Source organism: Muntiacus reevesi, chromosome 10 (assembly GCF_963930625.1).
Source record: "Muntiacus reevesi chromosome 10, mMunRee1.1, whole genome shotgun sequence".
NCBI lineage: Eukaryota > Metazoa > Chordata > Mammalia > Artiodactyla > Cervidae > Muntiacus > Muntiacus reevesi.
The window spans coordinates 16021752-16046338 of record NC_089258.1 but is presented as its reverse complement, the minus strand read 5'-3'; the positions used below and the strand labels follow the sequence as shown (position 1 = coordinate 16046338).

At 40.1% G+C, this 24587-nt stretch overlaps 1 protein-coding gene across 3 annotated transcripts in view; it reads left to right on the top strand.

Annotated features, from left to right (window-relative positions):
• IARS1 (isoleucyl-tRNA synthetase 1) overlaps positions 1-24587 on the top strand; it is an 80576-nt gene that overhangs the window by 39854 nt on the left and 16135 nt on the right. For all 3 annotated transcript variants that reach the window (XM_065947625.1, XM_065947624.1, XM_065947623.1), the window contains exons 14-27: positions 1581-1707; positions 2964-3037; positions 3445-3639; positions 6174-6260; positions 7936-8019; positions 9173-9317; positions 10680-10800; positions 14832-14923; positions 15696-15773; positions 16526-16647; positions 17087-17189; positions 17425-17508; positions 20712-20886; positions 23335-23447. In XM_065947625.1, the coding sequence (XP_065803697.1) occupies positions 1581-1707; positions 2964-3037; positions 3445-3639; positions 6174-6260; positions 7936-8019; positions 9173-9317; positions 10680-10800; positions 14832-14923; positions 15696-15773; positions 16526-16647; positions 17087-17189; positions 17425-17508; positions 20712-20886; positions 23335-23447 (1600 nt within the window). The remainder of the gene's footprint in view (positions 1-1580; positions 1708-2963; positions 3038-3444; positions 3640-6173; positions 6261-7935; positions 8020-9172; positions 9318-10679; positions 10801-14831; positions 14924-15695; positions 15774-16525; positions 16648-17086; positions 17190-17424; positions 17509-20711; positions 20887-23334; positions 23448-24587) is intronic.

Genomic DNA, 24587 nt, shown 5'->3' with positions numbered 1-24587 from the left:
CAAGACCCCCCAGTGGATGTCTGAAAACACAGATAGTATTGAATCCTAAATGTGTTTCTCTGGTAGCTCAGTGGTAAAGAATCCGCCTGTAGTGCAGGAGACACAGGTTTGATCCCTCGGTCAGGAAGATCCCCTGGAGAAAGAAGTGCAACCCAGTCCAGTATTCTTGCCTAGAGAATCCATGGACAGAGGAGCCTGGCGGGCTACAGGTCATGAGTTGGAGACAACTTAGTGAGGAAACAACAACTGAACCCTATACCTTATATACTGTGCTCTTCCTGTACATATTTACATACCTGTGATGAAGTTTAATTTATAAATTAGGCACAATAAGAGGATCCAGATTGCTAGCATCACTGCTTTTGTACTTAGGGACCATTATTAAGTAAAAATACGGGTTATCTGAACACAGGCGCTGAAGTAGTCAACAGTTAACTTGGTAACTGAGGCTGTAGGCTACAGTCCATGGGGTCCCAAAGGGTCGGACGTGACTGGGTGATGGCACAGGTACACTGTGGGTGCAAAAGTGATCTAAGTCTAAATCTTTGTATTCCAGAAGAACATTTTTTCACTGAGAGTTTTGAAGGTAATCACTATTTTTTACTTCTCCCAAGAAGTTCTTGGGGGAAGTAAGAGATAGTGTATTTGACTTTGGAAGAATGGAGAGAATCTCTGGGCAGTAAGAGGAAATTGTATATTTCTTAGTAACTTGACCCTGATTTCTCAAGAGAAAGTAGTTTTTTTCATGTTTTACCTTTTAGTTTCCTATTGGAGTGCTCAGTATGGAATATTAGTGTGGCTGCCTCATTGGGAATTGTGGGGAGAGGGTACAGGCCTATAAACTGACCTAGGATGTTAATTGCAGTGCCTGAGCATATAGGATATTTTGGAGCTGAAGGGTGCCCTAACTCAGCCTTGAGCTTGGCAAGATTTTCTGCAAAGCTGAACCTTAAAGAATAAGGAGTCATTTACCAGTCAGAAGCTGTAGGAACCTTGGGGAAGGGGGTGGCCAGAGGAAGGAGGGTGGCAAGTTGAAGGTTATCAAAGTGGAGGGATGGCACAGGCTAAGGCAGTGAGGTGAGCAGCTGCATTCTGCGGAACTTGCCTTATTGCTGGACCCTGAGTGCAGTGGCAGAGGGACTGCAAGTGAGCCTGGAGAGGCAGCTCCCACCGACTGCAAATAGCCCCATGCGTTTGCACTCTGCCTTTATAGGAGATTAGGAACCCTTACCTAGTGACTTTCAGTAAAAATACTGTTGTGTGGCTGACCGGAAGACTAGTCTGAGTAGGATCTGGATGATTAGCTAAAGAATTGCAGCAGTCCTGCAGTTGGAGAGCAGGACTGGGAAGCTTATGTGCTGTGGAGTTTCATATTACAGAGCATCTTCCCGGGGATGAATTCACAGCAGAAACAAGCACTGTAGGTTTTTTGGTACTGTCCTTGTAGAAAACATTCCGCTAGAAGTGAGCGCACAGATTCCAGAGTGTTAGTTTCACAAAGGATAATAAAGGCTTATGCAGATGTAATTTTATAAGTTTGCTTACTAATGTTTTGATGTGATATGATCTGTTTATTGCAGGGTCCCAGAGTTTGTGCGAGAAAAGCGATTTGGAAATTGGCTGAAAGATGCACGTGACTGGGCAATTTCCAGAAACAGATACTGGGGCACTCCTATCCCACTGTGGGTCAGCAGTGACTTTGAGGAGGTGAGGCAAGGCAGGAGGGCCATGTATCTGTGTCTTGATTTTTGCAGAAGCACCTCGTTCATATATCTCAGGGTGGGGTAAAAGAGTATGGTTTCTTTATTACTTTGTTCCTTTCTTATTTCATCATTTTTTTCCCTCTTTATTCCTTCCTAAAATCATGACATAAATAAGAATATGTTTTTAATTTATTTTAAGTTATATTTACTTTACTTAAATATAGTTTTAAATATCCCTTTGTGTAAAAGTGAAGAATACAAGTTGTATTTGTCTCCGGGAAATCCTCACATTGTTTATCACAAGATAAATTAGATTCTTTTTTTCCTCTGAGTTTTTGATGAACAGAGAAGACTCCACGCCCTGCTCTAAGTGGCAGCATATTGAAACAACCTTTTAGTGATAAAAAGGACAACTTAAAAAAAATTACCAGAGGATTACAGACCTTTAGTCTATAAAATCAAACATTTGTATGTGTGTGTGTAAATAAATAATAACAGACATATAGATGTATTTCCTGTGTTGAATGCTAAGAGCATTAGAATGGTTATGAGGAGCCGCAGCCTAGGAACCGCAGTAAATCTCTGATTGGGACCTGAAAGGTAAGAGTGAAATAACTGAATCAGAGGGCTTTTCAGAACTGAGCGGGAAGGGCAGAGAAAGAGAAGAAGGCTGTGTGTGTTATTAGATAGCAGATGTCCTCTGGGTGTGAACTACAGCAGCTCCTGCTGGTATAAGTCAGGAACTTGGCTCCTGTTTGATGACTCCCCATTATGAATAGCCCCTGCCAGGTTCCTTTCCCAGCCTCCTTGCATGAACATAATCCTTATATCTTTCAATCTGATTATTTGGTCCAGTTCATACACAGTAAATTAGTTCCAGCTTTGACTTGAGAAGATTTCAGGTTAAAAAGCCAAATTCAGGTGCCAGGAATAAACTAAGATGCCTTAGAGCAATAGTCTAGGCATTTCACTTATGCTTATTATTTTTGGCAGAGATTTGGACATAGTAAATCCTCAAGAAATACTTGTTGAGATGATGGCTGTGAAATGCTCTCTTATTTCGGGAATTTCTGTGATATAGGGATAGGTAGCAAAGAAGTGAAGTCTGCTCACCCATTCAGACAGTTTCCTACAGTCTTTCATGAGGAGCCACACTGATGATAACTGTTGTGAAGATGAAAGGTTTCTAAGCCTAAAAATAAATGTTACATAAATTAACTGCATGTGATCTTTGACTCTGAGGGCTTTTATCTTTGACAGGTAGTATGTGTTGGGTCAATAGCAGAACTGGAAGAACTATCAGGAACAAAGATCTCAGATCTCCACAGAGAGAGGTCAGTTTCTGCATGTTTGATTCACTTCAGTTCTGTCATTCAGAGAGTATCGGGATAGGTCCTAGCCTGTTAAGACATGGTCTCTGTTACAGGTCATAGAGCTCCATGTAGAAATCAAACACTAGTTTGCTAAATTACTTTGCTGTTGATGATTCATGTCATATTGAGGAAAAGTGGCATCTGTCCTTGAGTTAGATGTCAGGAGACTTTAATATATATAACCTCCTAGACTGAGCACTGATGACACTTTCTGAAAACCTGTGATAATTGCAAATATTTCTGTTTGCAGATGCATATAAGACAGCTGTGAGAGCATTATGTTTCCTTTTGGCAATTAAACTGTATGTTCTGTTTTGCTTAAAATTAATTAAAGCAGCTACTTCTTCATTTACTTCTTTGTTTACTAGCATTGACCATCTGACCATTCCTTCACGCTGTGGAAAGGGATTGTTGCATCGCATCTCTGAAGTGTTTGACTGTTGGTTCGAGAGTGGCAGCATGCCATATGCTCAAATTCATTATCCTTTTGAAAACAAGAGGGAGTTTGAGGATGCATTTCCTGCAGACTTCATTGCTGAAGGCATTGACCAAACCAGAGGATGGTATGTTCCTTGTTCTTTAAAGTGATTTATTGATTTGATTTAACTTAGCAGGTATTTTACTTTGTATTAATCAGCTGGGTGCTGGGGAGATTGTATCAGATAAGATAGGCTCTGCTCCTGTCCTCTGCACTTTACCACCACATACCATAGAAGTGTCTTTTGAGAAGGTATCTCTCACTACATTACTGCGGTAGTTTTAGAGTTTGAATTATTTCTTTGACATTTTTGAATACAGAGATTTATTATATTAGAAGTTTAAGTGATACAAAACAATATATGTCCATCTTAGTTTGTTTACTTCAAATCATTAATGAAATATTTAGTGGGTATTTACATACAAGATATTGGGGAGGTTGCTACAAAATTGAGGAATAGTTGAAAATGTACTCAGGTGTTAAGGCTAGCCTCATAACTTTGTGAAAGATCCAGATTTAAAATTAAAAAAAAAAAAGAAAGAAAGCCTGTGATGGGAGTAAGAGTTTGCTTGTGTAACTGAAGGACCCACATGCCACAAGGAAGATCAAAGATCCTATGTGCTACAACTAAGACCAAACAAAAACCCCTTCCTCTGAGGGCAGGTCAGGAGGACCCTGATTTTATCTGGTGCTTTCCTGAAAGTAGTGCCCTCATCCTTTTAATTAGAAAAAGATGAATACTGGGCCACAATGCTGGACAGTTACATGTATGTCTTTGGGGGTCCTGCCAGCCATTTTGAGCCATTCCATTCCAACAGTGAGATATACTGTAACTGCATCTGAGTCTTTGACACGAGGTCTGAGGCCTGGCTGAACTGTCCACCCACCCTGCTGTATTGTTGGTGACAAGATTGTCCTCTTTGAGGGTATCAGTCTGTCTCCTGTGGGAGAGCTTGGGAGATGAATTTGACCTCATAGATCATTTTGACTTACACACTTTGGTCTTTAGCCATAATCTAAAGACTGCAAACTGGCTGTGATTCGGTATAACCTGGTCCAGTCCTGTTTGCCCCATGATATCAGGTGAGAACTGAATGTTGTGACCACTAACAGTATTATCAGTCGTCCCATCATCTCCTCCCATGGGTAGGTGCAGGGTTGTGGGGTGCTAGGTCCCTTCCTCCTTGGGCTGAGGACCCCTTCCTCTTGGTGCTCTGTCCCATCCACCTCCCTCCAACTGCTGGCTCAGGTCAGCTGTGCTCTGCTTGGAAGCAAAGAGAAAGGGGAGGAGGGAGAAGCAAGCAGTGTGTGAGCCTCAGGAGCTTCCTCCTCCCCGCTCCCTATTCCCCTACCTGAACCATGGGCATTGATTGGAAACTGAGAGGAGTTACAACTGTTGGCATGAAATCTCCTTTGCCCTGACCTGGGGAGGTGAGGACCAGCAGATAATTCCATCCTTCCAGTGAACCCTGACACTCTTCAGCCAGCTCAGATTCTATAAAAATAAATTAAGAAGTAAAAAAGAAACAAAAAACAATGTTTTGGGACTGACCCACGTTCTTATTATACTTTCATTAGTAATGTTTCTGAAGGAGTATTTAAGGAATGCTGGTGTCATTTTCTGTCTTTACTACTAGTAGTCTTCACAAGCTGTTGGAATTCCAGCCTTAATGTTCTGGAATGTACTATTTTTAGCTTTCAGTCCATTTTTCTATAGGAACAGCTACCACGCACAAGCTCCTGTTCTTAAAGAGAGAGCCAGATGATTCACCAAAAAGTTGTTTCTCTGAGGAATTTCTAGGTCTGGCAACTGTGAAAAGCTGTCATATGGGTCCACATGTGCACATTGCCCCCCTCCGCTTCTGTCAGGCATGGTCTACCTGTCTTAAGAAGTATGGTCCTGCTGACCTGCCCTCAGAGGAGGGGATATCCGATCATTTATTCAAGGCACCTGGTCTCCCATCCTCATCAGTTGTGTCTGGTGATGTTCTTCAGTTGCAAAATCCGGTCCTAGATGACCCTGGGACAGCTTACATGGGTGTGATGTAGTTCTTTTAGGAAACAATCTAGCTAGCAAATAAATGGCATGCATGATATCTGATATAATGAAAACATTTTCTGTGTTCCTACAGTCTACCTTTTGACTTTTGGATAAGAGTGCTTTTTGCGTCTTTTGTCATCAGGCTGTCCGTTATGACCTTGTGCTAAAGGCAGCATACGTCTCTGGATTTTTAGCCTAGCATTTCTGGGAGGTCCTGAGAGAACACCAAGCTTTACCCACCTCTGCCTGTGGCTGTCCAACTAGCTCCTCAAGGAAGATGATAGTACTGTCCCCAGCAGAGAGTCAGTACCTCACTCCAGAGTTTTATTTAAATGAATTCCTAGTGAAAAGCTCTAACATGATTGGTCTACAGTGGGTCCTGTCCTGAATTATTACTGCTCCCAAGATGATCCTGATACATCACCAGGATTAAGAACCATTGCTTTAAGTGCTTATCAAGAAATGTAACGTACCTAAAATAGAAATTCAGTCCAATAAGTAAACACAATTTTCTTTCCTATGCATGAATTCTATTTCTTATTTTATTGAACTGTTTCTTTGTGTGTTTTTTCCCCCAGGTTTTACACCTTGCTGGTGCTAGCCACATCTCTCTTTGGACGGCCACCATTCAAAAATGTGATTGTGAATGGACTTGTCCTGGCAAGGCAGGTGCCCTCCTTTGTATAATGATGAGTTCTAGTTCCTCTCTGTTCTCACAGCATTTTCTGGTTGGATCTAACCATTCTCTGTGAATAGAGGAATTTAGGAATGCACGGTTCTGTTCCTATTCTCTCCTTCCTTCTACTTTTATACTTCTTTCTGTTTTCTGTTTTCATCCAACTTCTGTCCTTTTCCACCTGTAGCATTCTATCTCTACATATCCCTCTATCTTATGAGAAGGGCTGCATTAAGAACTAAGCCTAATGGAGGAGGACCAAGGGGGGGAACATGTGTCCCATTATACTATTAATGATAAAATAACATTTGTCATTTAGAGTTTTATAAAGTACTTTTGCTTATAACTCTTAATTAATCTGTGAACTGGTCCTTTAATGTAGTTTTAGTTGTCCTCTTTTTAATATATGAAGACGCTATTAGTTCTGGAGGCTTATAATGGAGGACTCTTATTTTTTTCTTTGCTTCTGTTGCCTCTAGTCATTAAAAGTAAAAACAAAAACAAGAAAATAAATCCTTTATACACAGATATCTTGCTTCATGTGCCCTTCAAAGTGAGTGATGACACCTAGCACTGTCCCAGGCCCTGTTTTGAGCATTTATACATCTTTACTCATTTACTCCCAGAGCCATTTGAAAAGGGTCCTTTAATTGTCTGGTTCAACATTTGAGGTGCAGAAGAAGTAAGGTTACACTGCAAAAGAGTGATAAATTCTAGTTCTGTACCTACACAGTCTGGCTGTACAGTCTGTGCTTTCAGAGAAAAAAAATAGAAATCTTACTGAATTATAGTTGTGAAAATTAATAGAGACCACGTATGTGCGTTGCCTGGTTTCCCCAGTGGTCATGTTTCTTGAAACCATAGCACATCGTCAAGATCAGGCTGTTGATTTGGTTCACCAATCTTAATCAGATTTCCCCAGTTGCACTCATTTGCCATTGCATGCAACATTTCATGCCTAGGTTCCTATATCCACCAGCACAGTCAAGACACTGGGCCTGTTTCAGCATCACAGGATGTCTCAGTTGCCCTTTTATAGCCATACCTACTCTATCCCTTCATACGCCACCCAGTTCAGCCTTCAACCCTAATCCCCACCACCTGGCAACCACTAATCTATTCCCCATCTCTGTAGTTTTGTCATTTCAAATATGTTACATAAATGGATTCCTATCCAATTTTGTGCTTGACTTTTTTGGCTCAGTGTAATTCCCTGGAGATCCCTCAGGTGGTTGTATGTATCCATAGTTCCTTCTCGTTGCTGAGCAGTGTCCCATGATGACCCCCAGTTTGATCTTTCACCTGCTGAAAGACATTGGGGTTGTTTCCAGTGTTTGCCAACTATGAATAAAACTGTGAACTTTTCTTCACAGGTTTTGTGTAAATGGAAGTTTTCATTTCTCTGGGATAAATGCAAAAGCTGTGTTTTTGAACTGTTAAACTGTCATATCTTCCTGCTGCCATTTATCCTGAAACTTCTCCATTTACTCACTACAGTAGTCTGAAAGAAGCTTACACAGATATTAACGAAACAGCCTTATTGTGCCTTAATAGTAGCTTGTGTCCCATTTGCACTTATGTATTCCAAATTATAGATAATCTGTTACCATATATAAACTGTGATGTTGACTTGTTTAATTGATGTCTCCCTTTTGTTTTTCAAGTGATGGTCAAAAAATGAGCAAACGCAAAAAGAATTATCCCGATCCACTTTCAGTCATTCATAAATATGGTGCTGATGCCCTCAGGTACAGACCGGTCCTCTCTCTGTGTGTGTCTGTCATCTCTTATGTAAGCATCTGACATTCAGTGATACAGTCATGGTTTCAGTGACACTAATCATTCTATTAATTTGGTTTGCAGTTAGCTCTTTTTTAAAAATGCACGTCTGTTACATGGAATTGTAATGGTATGTTATTGACTTTAAACCCCCAAGATGGTTTTCTAAATTGTAAAGGTGTTTCTAAATCTCGAGGTCTTTTGGAAGATGAGACTCTGTGTTAGATTTTATTGAGTAGCACAGGTACTTCCAAGTTAGTTGCTGGTGCCTCTGCCTCACTCCTGTAGATTCTCTGTCTTGTTGGTATTGAAATTCTCTTATATCATTTATTTCTATTTTGCACTTACTCCTCAGACAACCATATGAGGTACATTTATGCTAGAGCAAATAAAAATTAATACTGAAAATTTCTTAGAGAAAGATTCTGCTTGAAATAGAGTCATAAGAAAAAAAAAAAGAAATAGAGTCATAAACTTTCAATGCTCAGGTTAAAAGGAACCGCAGAGGTCTTGTTCTGCATCCTCCTGTTACTAACACAGAGACCCACACCCAGGGCCTTTGGACAAGCATGTTCACAGTTCCCATGTTGCCTGGGAGCAGTTTATTCAGTGTCCTGCAACCCCAGTTATCTGTTAGATTCAGCCTTGGCATAGACGACACCTTGGTCTGATTATTCTTTGTATTGAAGGTTGTCCTGCAGGGTGTTTAACACTCTCCCTGGCCTCTGCCCTTTGAGTCCCTCTATGTTGGCAAAATGCTTGTGTGGCTGTTCCTTGTGAATCCCTGATGCCTAAACATACTGTCCTGGGAGGAGGGTCTGGTTACTTCCTCTTGGTGCTGCCATGCTTCCTGGGGCCTGTGCCAAAACCAGCCCAGGACGTGATTCTAGGTTAGTCCAGTGCCATATTTTGGTGTGGCACTCCTGGTCTCCCCTTTAGAATTTTCTAGGTCTCTTACACAAAGTGAGAACTTTGTCAGTTTTGAGTGGACTGTTTGAAAAGTATTTATAATGTCCCCATTTTGCAGAAAAAGTGCTGATACGGGTATTACCCTGTCAACATGTCAGTAATATTTGGTTTATTGTCTCCATCCCATTTCCATGTAATTTTTTCTTCTTCTAGATTATATCTGATTAACTCCCCTGTGGTGAGAGCAGAAAACCTTCGCTTTAAGGAGGAGGGTGTCCGAGATGTCCTGAAGGATGTTCTGCTCCCTTGGTACAATGCCTATCGCTTCTTCATCCAGAACGTCCTAAGGCTACAGAAGGTATGGGTTGCAGTGCTGTGGAGTGGGGTCCGCCCCGCTGAACTGGGTTTGCAAAAGAGAGTCAGGGCTGAGCTGTGAGGTGGAGTTCCATGAGAGACTCGGCCGAGCAGGCCCCATGGATGGGGGCTCGGAGCCATTGGAGAGGCCATAGATGAAGGTGCACCAGTTGTCTGGGGGCTGTGCTGAGCCAAGGAGAACAGGACTGGAGCTTTGCCATTTGGGGAGATACTCACCTCTGCCAGACACAGATGCTTCACCTGTTTAAGACGAGTTGCATTGGATATTCATTTAGCCAGCCAAATTCATGATGAGAGAGCAAGTAAAGAGTCAGCTGCTGTCATAATGAGTGCCTCGTAAAGGCTGCTGCCTCTGAGTGGTCAAGAAAGGCCACTTCATGAGGGCATTTGGGCTGAGACTCCAAGAAAAATTCTCATTGAGTTGCAGGGATGAAAAACAATGGTTGTGATATACATGAAGATGTCCCAGAGTAGTTACCTGCTGACTTGGGAAGCATCCCCTGAGAAGCCCCCATATGTTTTGCTGCCTCTGGTTCATCTTAGTCTGCTAATGAACCCCCCCAGGAAGAACAGGGTCTTCTCCAGGCCCTAGTGTTGTTCCTCTTTTTGATCCCATCACCTCTCAGGCCAGTAGTCATGAAGTGGGTCTACTTTGCAGACCTCTGCCTGTGTGGAACTCAAGAAAACAGACTGGGTTAAACCACTGATCCCTGGGGCTCATCTGGGCATAGCAAAAAGACGGAGACTACAGCATTGGGTGCTTAAATCAGGGCAAGAGTCAGTGTGGTTGCTGCCTTGCCACCCTGATGGTGATGCTATTGAGAAGGGACAGGTGAAGTGGGCCTTAAGGATCAAGGAGGATTTGCAAAGGAAAAAGCAGCAGGCAAGTGGAGCATTCTGGGTAAAATAAATTAAGCAAAGATATTAACTCCTAGTATTCATTTTCAGCTTATAGATAGTTGTCCATTCCTACCCAGTTTTACTGTCTATCCTTCCTCAGATTTAAAGTAACTAAACACTATACTTACTGACAGCATTTTGAAATATTTCTTAATTCATAATTACTCTTTGATGATAGGAAAAATTTTTTCCTAAAAAATGTTCCTAAATTCTCTTTAGTTCATTCAGAAATGTATTTCATTAATTGAGGACTTAACATTCCAAATTTAGCACTTACTTGGAAAATATTGCTAAGAATCAGAAATTTAGGTTGCCCAGTCTGTATTTTGTGATTTTTTTTTTGTTTGTTTGGCTAGTTCTTTCAGTTTAAATCATTTAAAGAGTTCATTTCCTTACAGTGGTTTCCCCCACGCATGCAAAAAGTTTCAGTAATTGTCACTTCTAGGAAGAAGAAATGGAATTCCTTTACAATGAGAACATGGTTAAAGAAAGTACCAACATCACAGACCGGTGGATCCTGTCCTTTATGCAGTCGCTCGTTGGGTTCTTTGAGACCGAAATGGCAGGTATGTCTCTTTTCAGCCTTCCTCCCAGGAATAAAGATTCTCTCTTTATAATTACTCTTTTAATATTTAATTTTTTTTCTTTATAAACATGGGGAAAAAATTTTTTTTAAGAATAATCAATTTACAATGTTGCATTAGTTTTTGGTGTACAGCAAAATGATTCAGATATATATATATTTTTCTTTTTCACATTCTTTTCTATTATGGTTTATTATAGGATATTGAATATAGTTCCCTATGCTACACAATAGGACCTTGTTGTTTATTTAATTTATAGTAGTTTGTATCTGTTAATCCCTAACTCCTAATTTACCCCTCCCCCATCCCCTTTCCCCTTTGATAACTGTAAGGTTTTTGTTTGTTTGTTTGTTTTTTTAAATGTCTGTGAGTCTGTTTCATTTTGTAAATAAATTCATTTGTATCATATTTTATTTAGATTTCATGTATAAGTGAAATCTATAAATTTGTTTTTCTCTTTCTGACTTAGTATGATATTCTCTAGGTCCATACATGTTGCTGCAAATGGCTTTATTTCATGTTATTTCATTCCTTTTATTGCTGAGTAGCAGTCCTCTTGTGTGTGAGTGTGTGCATGTGCACATCTTCTCTATCTATTCTTCTGTCGATGGTCTTTTAGGTTGCTTCCATGTCTTGGCTGTTGTTAATAGTGCTGCAGTGAACATTGGGGTGCATGCATCTTTTCAAGTTAGAATTTCAGTTTTTTAAGGAACCTCCATACAGTTTCCATTGGGCTATACCAGTTTACATTCCCACCAACAGTGTAGGGGAAGGTTCCCTTTCTCCACATCGTCTTCAGCATTGGTTATTTGAGGGCTTTTTTAATGATGGCCATTCTGACTGGTGTAAATGATAATTGGCAGTGTTGAACATGGTTTGATGTGCCTGTTGGCCATCTGTATGTCTTCTTTGGAGAAATGTCTATTTAGGTCTTCTGCCCATTCCCTCCCCCCTTTTTTTTTGTATGAGCTGTTTGTATATTTTGGAAATTAAGCCCTTGTTAGTCACATTGTTTGCAAATATTTTCTCCTAGTCCACAGATTTGTCTTGTTTTATTCATAGTTTCCTTTGCTGTGCAAAAGCTTATGTTTGATTACATCCCATTTGTATTTGTTCCCATTTCTATGTTCTCTTGTAGGAGTTTAATGGTGTCATGTCTTAATTTAAGTCTTTATGCCATTTTGAGTTTATTTTTGTGTATGGTGTAAATGAGTGTTCTAATTTCATTGATTTAGATGTGATTGTCCAGCTTTTCCAATACCGCTTGCTGAAGAGACTATCTTTTCTCCATTGTGTATTCTTGCCTCCTTTGTGGAAGATTAATTGACCATAGGTTTGTGGTTTTCTGAACATAGAGGAAATTTTATAAAAATTTTGAGAGAGAGGCAGAACAATAGATGAATAAATGTTTCTTTTTACTTCTCAAATATAATTTTAAGGCTTGCTTGTTGTAGAAATGTATTGCTCCAAGCCTGAGAGATTGTCCTGATGGGATATCTAGTGGCCTTACCCCTCCACAGACACCACACAGGCCCAAGGAATCACAGGCTTCAGTAGTGGATGCCCATGGGTTCAGATCCCAACTTGTACACTACTTGTTCCCTGGGGGAAGCATCGTCTATAGTCTGTGAGGCTCCATTTCTGTCTCCAAAAAGTGCCTGGTAATAGTTTTTGTAGGACTTAGATAGAAACTATGTACATACAGTAGCTAGCAGATGACAGGTTCTTAATAAGTAGTACTTGTTACTAATATGTTTTAAATTTATTTTTAGATCTACTTTATTAAATAAGTAGACTGGAAAAATTAGGAAATTCAGAAACTTAGTAATGAAATTGACATTTCCCCACATTTCTGTTACCTAACAACAATGAATTTTTTAGACAGGTTAAAAAGGTAGGGTATGTTGGTTTCCTTAAATTGGAGATGGACAACCATAAGTCAAGGTGAGAAATTCAAGAAACTATTAACCAGGATACCTGAGATGGGTCTGAGTGTATGTGGGTCTGACAAAGTTGGTGGGCAGTGGAGAAAAAGTGGCATCCCTGTGTGCACCCTGGTGACATAAACCACCCTCCCACAGCATCCTGTGGTTGCCAGGTGCTGCTACTCAGGTTCAGCACTCCAGCGGATTTAAGAGGCCAGAGCAGTCAGGTGGTTCACGGAGGGGTCTTCAGTTCCTCAGCTGGTACATAGCTCTTCATGGAATAGTTGATGCCTTTGTTCTTGGCATAATTGGATGGTTCGTCCAGGAAATTTTGAATGTTTATCAGTCATCCTGAAGGACTTTGCCTACTTTTAAACATATATAATAAGGGTCATATGACTGTCAAGCTACTGGACAGATTGACATGAGTGAAAATGGAAATGAGTATGTGAATCAGACTTACCACACTCCCTGAGACATGTATTAATAGCCATGTCCACTTTTCCCTCCTGAGTGATATAAATGAGTGGGATTGTTGCTCGCCATCTTTAGGCAGCAATAGCTATGACCTGAGGATGTACGCTATGACTGGGTCCTGGTCTGCCAGGAAACTAGAAGTTGGGCAGCAGTTCAGTTCAATTTAGTTCAGTCACTCAGGCATATCCGACTCTTTGCGATCCCATGGACTGCAGCATGCCAGGCCTCCCTGTCCATCACCAACTACCGGAGTTTACTCAAACTCATGTCCATTGAGTCAGTGATGCCATCCAGCCATCTCATTCTCTGTCGTCTCCTTCTCCTCCTGCCTTCAATCTTTCCCAGCATCAGGATCTTTTCAATTGTGTCAGATCTTCGCATCAGGTGGCCAAAGTATTGGGAATTTCAGCATCAGTCCTTCCAATGAACACCCAGGACTGATCTCCTTTAGGATGGACTGGTTGGATCTCCTTGCAGTCCAAGGGACTCTCAAGAGTCTTCTCCAACACTGCTGTTCAAAAGCATCCATTCTTCGACGCTCAGCTTTCTTTATAGTCCAACTCTCACATCCATACATGACTACTGGAAAAACCATAGCTTTGACTAGACGGACCTTTGTTGGCAAAGTGATGTCTCTGCTTTTTAATATGTTGTCTAGGTTGGTCACAGATTTTCTTCCAAGGAGCAAGTGTCTTTTAATTTCATGGCTGCAGTCACCATCTGCAGTGATTTTGGAACCCCAAAAAATAAAGTCTGTCATTCTTTCCACTGTTTCTCCATCTATTTGCCATGAAGTGATGGGACCAGATGCCATGATCTTAGTTTTCTGAATGTTGAATTTTAAGCCAACTTTTTCATTCTCCTATTTCACTATCATCAAGAGGCTCTTTAGTTCTTCTTCACTTTCTCCCATAAGGGTGGTGTCATCTGCACATCTGAGGTTATTGATATTTCTCCTGGCAGTCTTGATTCCAGCTTGTGCTTCCTCCAGCCCAGAATTTCACATAATGTACTCTGCATATAAGTTAAATAAGCAGGGTGACAATATACACCCTTGATGTACTCCTTTCCCTATTTGGAACCCTTCTGTTGTTCCATGTCCAGTTCTAACTGTTGCTTCTCAACCTGCATACAGGTTTCTCAAGAGGCAGGTCAGGTGGTTTGGTATTCCCATCTCTTTAAGAATTTTCCAGAGTTTGTTGTGATGCACACAGTCAAAGACTTTCACACAGTCAATAAAGCAGATGTTTTTCTGGAACTCTTGCTTTTCCCATGATCCAACGAAAGGTGGCATTGATCTCTGGCTCCTTTGCCTTTTCTAGTCCAGCTTGAACATCTGGAAGTTCATGGTTCATGTTCTGTTGAAGCCTGGCATGGAGAATTTTGAGCATTACTTTACTACCGTGTGAGATGAGTGCAATTGTGTGGTAGTTTGAGCATTCTTTGGCATTGCCTTTCTTTGGGATTGGAATGAAAACTGACCTATCTCCCTAACAGATGTGATAGTCCTTGAATGGCAGGGCCTACTTGCTCTTTCTTATATCCAGCCCTGTCTTAAGCTCCCAAGACTTTTGTATGTTCTCACTGTCTGATTGGTTGTCTTACTTTCAGCTTACAGGCTCTATACTGTGGTTCCTCGCCTGGTCAAGTTTGTGGATATTTTGACCAATTGGTATGTTCGGATGAACCGTAGAAGATTAAAGGTAAGTGCAGGCTTCTTTTGGGAAGAGCAGAAAATACAGGAAGTATGAGAGTTGAGGACAAATAAGAACAGCCAAAAGCAAAAAGGGCGTTTTCAAATGCTCTCACTTTTTAAAGCTGTCTTTTTCCTTTTATGTTGCATATTAACTGTACTGCCATTTTTTGAATAGGGGGGTCCTTAAGTTTAAAAGTCATCTCACATGTTTTCAAAACAGAATTATGGACAACATATTAGAGGGGAAGTCTCAGGCCATTTAGGAATGTACTGAACAGACCTGTTAAAATCAAATAATTCATGAATGTATTTTGCAAGTGTTGTTCAGTACAGCTGTGATCTTCAGATGGGCGCTTCATTGCTTCTATCACTAGAGGGACAGTTCCTTATTGACAAGACTCTTCATTAAGCCTTTGGGGATATAGGATGAGTGAAGCATGGAGCCTGTCCGAGAACTTAAGCTATGCATAAACCGCAATGCTCCATAACAGGGAGTGAGGTGCACGCAGACCACTGCCCATCAGTACTACCTTCAAATGTGTAAATGATAAAATCCTGTAACAAAACAGTAATTTTATTTTGTTAAAATATATTACATACATGTGCATATATGTGTGTGTATATGCACATATATTTAGAAAGACATTAAAATGTTTAAAGTAGTTATCTCTGGATAACTTAATTATGGCTGAGTTTTCCCCTTTTTATTACCTTTTTTTTTTCCCTTTACAGTGACCTATTGGTTTTAACAGTTTAATGTGTGTGTTTTTTATTTTTAGGGTGAAAATGGGGTAGAGGATTGTGTTATGGCCCTGGAGACCTTGTTTAGTGTTCTGCTTTCTTTGTGCAGACTTATGGTAAGATGCTTGATCCCATTCTAAAACTCTAGCCCTGTGGGCTGCTTGTGGTGCCCAGTTGCTGCACTGTCCTCTGTTTGTATCTGTTCTTTATTTTTTCTATATTTTAAAGTTCTGTAATTGTCTGAGTATCAGGGAAGGTCTTGAGCTAATAGCTAGCCAAACAAATACATATATTGCAAACAGTATTTCACTTGAGACATGTTCCTACCAGTTGAAATATTCATTAAATGATATATAAGTAAAAGTTCCACTTTTAGTTTCCTGTGTCTTATTTCTGCTCTTTCAGCTTAATGTTATAAGCCTTCTATTTATTTCCTAAATATACGTGGAATGAGAACCTGCTTTATACCAGGTCCTCCACCTGGTGTCTCATGTATGAGCTCATTCCTTCTTCCTGTTAAGCAGGTAGAGTTTCCCCAGTTTACAGATGAGGTTTCTGAGATTTTAGGAATATTCATTCCTCTGCAGTTGACTTAACCAGCATGTGGTCATTGGCTCCTGTTTTTATTATGGACATCTTCAGGGATGTTTGGGACACTTCTGTCTGTAGTCCTACTTCTTTGCTTCTGAGTGTCTGTCTCACCCAGTTCAAAATGAGGTCATTTTCATAGGCATGTTTTGTTAACCTCATGTCCGGTTCTGTGCATATTCCCATGTCATTTTTCTAAAATGTTTTGGTTGTTTCTAACTCTGAGATCAGTTAATGATGGCTACATATGAATGACATAATGTTTTCTGTCCTTATACAGGCCCCCTATACCCCTTTTCTTACTGAATTGATGTATCAGAATCTGAAGACACTGATTGACCCTGTTTCTGTCCAGGACAAGGACACGTTCAGTATTCACTACCTCATGCTGCCCCATGTTCGGTAAGAATCAAATGTACCTAAGCCTCACCTGGGCCATGGCAAGGAGAGCTGCTAGAGATGCCCTCATGTGGGGGCCCCAGCTCCCTGCTCCAGCTCACCCATGCCATGCCTTCCTGTTGAGCTGTTCCTCAGGCTACAGAATGACTGTAAGAGGGATGCTGAGGGTGGAATCCCCTGTAGAGTTGTGGCATGTAGGGTGTGGGTAGGCCTTTGGTATCATTTTGGGGAGCTGCTGTACACTGAGCATCAGGCTCAAGCTTGCCTCTCACTATGACTGCCCAAAGGCAGTCACGCTGTGTTCCCAAGAGCCTCCCTTGGGAAGCCTAACCACACCCTCACCTCTCTCGTCCAACTTTCTTCCTCACCTAAGCACGTTTCTTCTTCGAGATTTTCTCTTTTTAAATCTAATATCTTTTATGTTCCTACCTCTCCCAATCAGTGAGGAATTGATCGACAAGAAAACTGAGAGTGCAGTATCTAGAATGCAGTCTGTGATTGAACTTGGCCGAGTGATTCGAGACCGCAAAACTATTCCAATAAAGGTTTGAGATTTTATTTCTATTTTACATTGCACAGATCTAGAGAATTATGTCTTTGGAGTATTTTCTTCATATAAAGGGCTTATAAATTTTTTTGCAGTAAGGCTGTGAATGACTTAATACTAGTTAAGCCTGCTTAGTCTAGAGCTTGAAATTCAGATAGAACGTGTAGCATTTATATTTCTGCAGTTTAGAAGACTGGATGCTTAGTGAACTTTCCCTTCCCTTTTCTTTCTAGTATCCTTTGAAAGAAATTGTTGTTATCCATCAAGATCTGGAAGCTCTTAATGAAATTAAGTCTTTAGAGAAATATATCATTGAGGTAAGACAGTTAATTTGTGTGATTTGGTCCAAACAGGCTTCTGTCCTTGGGAATATTATTTTGATTAGTATTCTTTATCAGTATATACATAAATGTAACCATCTGTGAAATTTTAGTTTGCTTTTTGATTCATCATGAATTTTTGCAATGTAATCTGAAAAATTTTTTAATGAATTTGTATTTATTTTTTTGGCCATGCCGGGGGCATGTGGCATCTTAGTTCTTCCTACCAGGGATCAAACCCACACCCCCTGCATTGGAAGCACAGAGTCTTAACCAGTGGACCACCAAGGAAGTCCTTGTAATTATAATTCTTTGACAGTGATCTCAAGGTCCATGAATTTTTCACCTACATCGGATCATTTATCCCTTCATCCACTTTTCTCCCCAAAGTAATTTTTGATAATTAACAAAAAGAAAAAGCTTAGTTCCTTCAAATTACCCAAGTATCAAGTAAACACTGGTTGTAAATAAACACGAGCATCGGTACAGGACAGGGTCTCTTCTCACCGTGGCCACTCCCCGGTGTCTCATTTCCCACTTGCAGGGATGTTCACTATGGTGTCTCCTACTGGGTTGTTCCTAGCATTTTACATACATGTAGACACATTTGTACATAGATCTACACCCATGCAGGCTTCCTAGGTGGCCCAGTGCTAGAGAATCCACCTGCCACTGCAGGAGACTTGAATTTGATCCCTGGGTCGGGAAGATTCCTCTTGATAAGGAAATGGCAACCTACTCCAGTATTTTCCCAACCTGTGCCAGGATACTCCGTGTACAGAGGAGCCTGGCAGGCTACAGTCCATGGGGTTGCAAAGAGTCAGGCATGACTCAGCAACTAAACAACATCAGATACACACATCACTGGTTTTATTTGTGAATAGAGATGATCATATATGTAGTTTGTTACTTATTGTTTCCACTTTATAGTATTACTTAAACAACATTCCATGTTAAAACATAGAGACCCAGGACTTGCCCAGTGGTCCAGTGGCTACGACTCCACACTCCCAGTACAGGGGGCTCAGGTTCAATCAGGGAACTAGATTGCATGTGCTGCAGTTAATGATCCTGTATGCCACGAAGAAGACCCAGCACAGCCAAATAAATAAATAAAAATTTTAAATAAATATTTTTAAAGAACTCTCCCTTTAAAAATAAAACATTAGAGATCTAATTTATTCTTTTTGCCAGATGCATAGTGTCCACTTTCTGGCTGCATCACTGTTTATTTAGTTACTCTAGTATTGTTGGAAATACATGTTTCGGATTATAAATAAAAGTTGTATGTGTGTGTGTGTTTGCAAATATGTCGTTAACTGTCGACTTAAAAAATGCACAACATAAGAGTTGCGAGTTAAGTTTTATTTGGGGCAAAATGAGGATGCAACCCAGGAGACAGCACCTCAGATAGCTCTGAGAAGCTGCTCCCAAGAGGCAGTGGGGAAAGGTCAGTATATATTTGATTTTGGTAAAGAGGGAATACATGCAGTCAGGTACATTTTTTTCCAGAAGGTTTCTGCTAGTCTGGGGAAGCTTTGCTAGTCACAAGGAACAGTTACCACCATGAAGGATTTTGGGGCCTTTCCATGGGGAGATACAAGAACTGGGCTCATAAAATCAGCTCCTGAAAATAGTTATCTGAAGACCTGTCCTGCCAGTTTTTCCCCAAGCACAGAATGTCTCGTTTCTGCTCTCCACCCTGAACTCCTTTCAGGGGGTTATTGAAGGTCAGCAGCACGATTTAATCCTTGTACAGGTACAGGTAGAGGCATGTGTGCTAAGTCACTTCAGTCATGTCCCACTCCTTGCCACCCTATGGCCTGTAGCCCACCAGGCTCACCTGTCCATGGGGTTCTCCAGGCAAGAAGACTGGAGTGGGTTGCCATGCCCTCCTCCAGAGGGTCTTCCCAAGGGGATCGAACCCTTGTCTCTTATGTCATCTCCTTTGTTGGCAGGTTCTTTACCACTAGTACCACCTGTGAAGCCCAGATAAGTAGATGGCAAGTGCCAATTGCTAGTTGACAGTGTGGATGTTGGATAGGTTCTTAAAAGTGGAGTTTTGAGGTCAGAAGTTTAAACTGTCTTGTCAGTTGTCCTCCCAGAAAGCTTTATCCTGTGGTGTTTTTAAATGAAATACATATTTCAAATTTCATTTTTATTCCTTTCAAAGATAATATTTAAGGATAATATTTAAGGCGGCCCGGGTCATCATTGATAACATTTTGTGTTCAAAAGTTAAAATTTCACCATATAGATAATGTGAAAAATGAATGGGGTTTTGTTCTTTAAAAAAAAAAGAAAAAAAGGATAGAAAATAATTTCTATATTTGGTTTTGAATTACTTGAGAATTCTGGGTAAATAGAGTTTATAAAACTCTTTAGAAATTTAAGAAGTTATAAGTAAGGAGATATAAATTCTGTAACGAATGCTTAAGATATGGATAAAAATAGAATATACTTAAATATCTTGAGCACTCTGAGATCAAATAATATAGTAATGTATAATGGCAAAATATTTCCATATAATTTGCCTCAGTTGACAATTCCATGATACTTCATTTTCTTATTTCCTACTGTGTAGTCACCATTTCCTACTACATTAGTATTCTTTAACTTGCTAGCGTGATGGAGACATGAAATACTATGATTAACTGACTCTTCTGGTTAATTAATTGATAGTTAAATTGCTCAAGGAAAGGTTACCCCTGAGACATGAAGTCCATATTTCTAATGCTACAGTTCTTGTTAATTGAGTTAGGGTTGTGCAGTCATCACCACAATTTTGTAGAATTTTCATCACCCCAAATAGAAACCCCAAATTATCATTCATGCATCATTTCCCCTCAGGGTTCTACTGTCCTCTGGCAAACACAAATCTGTTTTCTGTCTCTGGGTGTGCTCACTCTGGACATTTTCTGTAGATGAAATCATACAATATGTGGGCTTCCATGTCTGGCTTCTGTGACTTAGGCACCAAGGTTCATTCATGTTATAGCACGGATTAGTGCTTCTTTCCTTTATATTGCTAAATGATAGTCCACTAGGTGGATCTACCACATTTTATTTATCCTTTCATAGTCGATCAGCATTTGGGTTGTTTCCACTTGTTGGTTATTGCTATAAATATTTGTATTCAAATTTTTGTGGACATATTTTCATTTGTTTCATTTTTGTTTTTGCATGTCTATCAAATATAGGAATTGAATGTTCGAAAAGTTACATTATCTACAGATAAAAACAAGTATGGCATTCGCCTAAGGGCAGAGCCAGATCACATGGTCCTGGGGAAGCGTCTGAAAGGAGCTTTCAAGATGGTAATGACATCCATCAAACAGCTGAGCAATGAAGAGCTGGAGCGGTTCCAGGAGAATGGTGGGTGTCTGCTCCATTGGGGTCACCATTTGTGTCCTCAACCTGATGGATATCTCATACTTAGCCTCCTCTTTGATTTCTACTGTTACAGCCTTCCCTTAAATTAGTACTTTTATTTTTCTGTTCATAAAAATATTTATTATGAATAATTCTGCTAATTTTTTTTTTTAAAGTAAAAAGAATAAAAATGACCCATAACCCATCACCCATCCTTTTAATGTAGATTGAAATTCTGATTTAGTTCACTGTTAAAATTCTGATTTAATTCATCCTATATACATATGTAGTCATATAATTATAGCTTTACAAAATGGAAATCAGTCTATAATTTATTTCACATTTTTTACTTTTTTATATTTATATTATTTGGTTTTCATTTACCTTTTTATTTTGCATTTTCACTTTACATTATAAACATTTCTGTGTTTTGTCAGTCTTTAAAATGCTATTTCAGTAAGTGTTGCAAAAATTTTCCTTCCTGTGGATACCTGGTATTTTTTTTAACCAGTCTTTTATTGTTGGTGCTTTCAGTTGTTAAAGAATCTGCCTGCAGTTGCAGGGGCCCCAGTTCCATTCCTGGATTGGGAAGATCCCCTGGAGAAGGGATAGGTTACCCACTCCAGTATTCTTGGGCTTCCCTTGTGGCTCAGCTGGTAAAGAATCGGCCTGCAGTGCAGGAGACCTGGGCTTGATCCCTGGGTTGGAAAGATCCCCTGGAGAAGGGAAAGGCTACCCACTCCAGTATTCTGGCCTGGAGAGTTCCATGGGTTATACAGTCCATGAGGTCGCAAGAGTCAGACACAACTGAGTGACTTTCACTTTCAGCTAGGTTTCTACTTGAATCATTGAGTCAGATGGGTAAACCGTAAGTTACCATTGAATTCTATAAGTGCTAATATGGGCCTGGAGAACTCTACCCTAATGAGAGAGCAAAACCCTTCAGATTCACCAGCCAGTGGTATAGAGTGTTACCCTTATCGGATGTTGCTTGTAGAGAAAAAGATGACTTGAGTTGCCAGAATGAAGACCAGAAGATATTCAAAGAAGAAAGTTATATTTTAATTTTAATTCAAAATTTTAAGTACTTAAGTATTTTTAATGAAAAGGATTTAGCATTGAGGTTTGGAGCTTCTTCCAAAACTGTGTCAGAACTTAGAATGTTTCTCTAAAATATCTAGAATACATATTTTGTTCTCAATTGAGCAAGAGTCATTCATTCAGCAAATATTTTTTAAAGCCCTTCTGTTTTGTTGACACTGAGAACATAGAGTTGAATAAGACAGACATTGTCCTTACCCTCATGGTGCTGGTAGACACTAAAGATGTATGGATATAATCATATTTTTGATAAGCGTGCTGAAGGAAATGTTTAGGAAGCTGTTCTAGGTGCCCAGGAGTTCTGACCTCTGCCATGATTAGAATCATATATGGTCTAATTACAGCTTTTTGACTTCCTGCAGCAGTCCTAGGGTACAAGGTGTTTGAATGTTTGGGTTCCCTCTGAAATTGAAAATCATAAGCATGGAAGTGTCATGAAAGATTTAAGGATTCATAACTCAGATGAGTAGTTATGGAAATTGGGGGAAATGTCCATAAGAGTCCCCAAATTTTTAGATAAAATTTACAAAACATTAGAGGCTTGCAACTAAAAGTTGAATCAGTACTAATTCAACTTGATTTGTTAAATTAACAAAATCTTTGATGAGCATTCAGGTCATAAATCTCAAGCTCTTTCACCAATTAGCCAAAATATTAAAAATTCCTGAAATAAACTTTATTTGAAACTGAAGCCTGTAGTTTTTAAACTGTAGTTTCTGAATGAACTGTTCCGTATTGATGAAAAGCAGTTTTTAGAATACAGTGACATAAAGTGAAAATGAAAGCCCATTGCTCAAAGACCCAGAAGATTGTTTTGTGAATTACTATAATAAACGGTATGGGAAATGGGAGTTGCCATCCTCAGCTGTTTATATGTTCTGTCTACCATGAATAGGCATGATGCTCAGACCTTCACACTGTCTACCTGTTTTCACCCTGACTGTACCCGGATAGGCAGATAGAAGAACACCAGGGTTTTACCGCCTTTGAGTGGTAGGCCTAAGTCTAGCTTGACTCTACAGACTGTGCTTTCTTCATTATAGCTTGCTGCTCATGTTTATGATGAGGATTCATTCGTTGCCTCTGGCACATGTTTTTGGATCTAGGTGCTTATATACAGCAGTAGATATGGGTGATTTAAATGGCCTTAAGATAGCATGGTGTAGTCTACGGAAAGTTTATGTCATCCTTGACTACAACAGTGACATGAGTCAGAAAGACATAACCTCTTAAAGACTGTAGCTTGATGATTTGAAGTTTTTATTAGAGGGTGGCACAGTATATTGGTAGCAGGGCAGCTTGAGGAGTGGGTTACTGATTGAGTAACAGTGACAGTTGCTTTTCCAATAGGGACCATTGTTGTGGAAGGCCATGAATTGCATGAAGAAGATATCCGCCTCATGTACACCTTTGATCAGGCAACAGGTGGGGCAACACAATTTGAAGCACACTCGGATGCCCAGGTATTTTTCTATTCCCTAGAACATTTCTTTACCAAAAAATGTGAACATCAGAGGAAAAAATACCTATGCTCCTCCTGACAGCATTGGCAGCTTGTCTCAGGGTAAAATAGCTTTTATTTTAGATCGGCCTTATTAAACTTCTCTATTATAGCTTCTTGACATATGCATTTCTTTAATGGATATATAAATAGATATTTTGTGACTTTATGCATGCCAGTCAGTGCCAGGTCATACAAAAATGTGGAAGATGTAATCCTACCCTTCAAGGAATGGGTCAGTCATGGAGATAGAAAAGTAAGTCTGTTCTTATTATTCTACTTGGTAAGTTATCTGGTAGAAATAAGTACAGAGAAGGGCTACGTCTGGGTAGAAGTGGGAGTGGTTAGAGAGCATCCCTTGAAGAGGATGTACAGACAGTTGGAGATTCTGGGGTCTGGGTTTTTTTGTTGTGATGGATCACAGCATCTCTCTTCACTTTTGACCAGACTTCTCCAGACAGATAGATTGTAAGCTCTCCAATGTGAGAGTAAGAGACCTGCTCGAGTTCCTCTGTGCTTAATATTCCACATATGGGGGATGATGGAGAATACCTCATGTGAATCTAGTCAACCTTGACATGAGGTGTTTTTCTTCGGCCGCACTGTGCAGATTATGGGATCTTAATTCCTCAACGAGGGATTGAACCTGTGCCCCCAGCAGTGAAAGCACTGAGCTCTAACCACTGAACTGCTGGGGAATTGCCATATATAGCGTCTTAAATATGATGTAGACAGAACTCCATGTGGGCAGACAGTGTAAGGAGCTGACGGTGAGAAAACTACAAAAGAAGGAATTGGGCCCAGGGAATAAGGTTTGTAACCAGCGAGAAGGTGTCATCTTTTCTGGTCACAGCCAAATAAGAGAGGCCTGAAGAGCTTGGCTATACTTGTGGAAATGTTGTCTTGTGATGCTTCTGGCGTTCTTAGTGTGACTTGTGTATTGTGGGCATGGTTACCCTGCCGTGACTCACCCATTTTCAGTTTACCTCCTGTGCGTCCTCATAAAGTGGAGCAAGTTTGCTGTCTTTGAGTGTCCTCAAAAATATAAATGGGGATGGTGCCTAATTCATATATATATATATATTCTCCTCTATAATAGAAG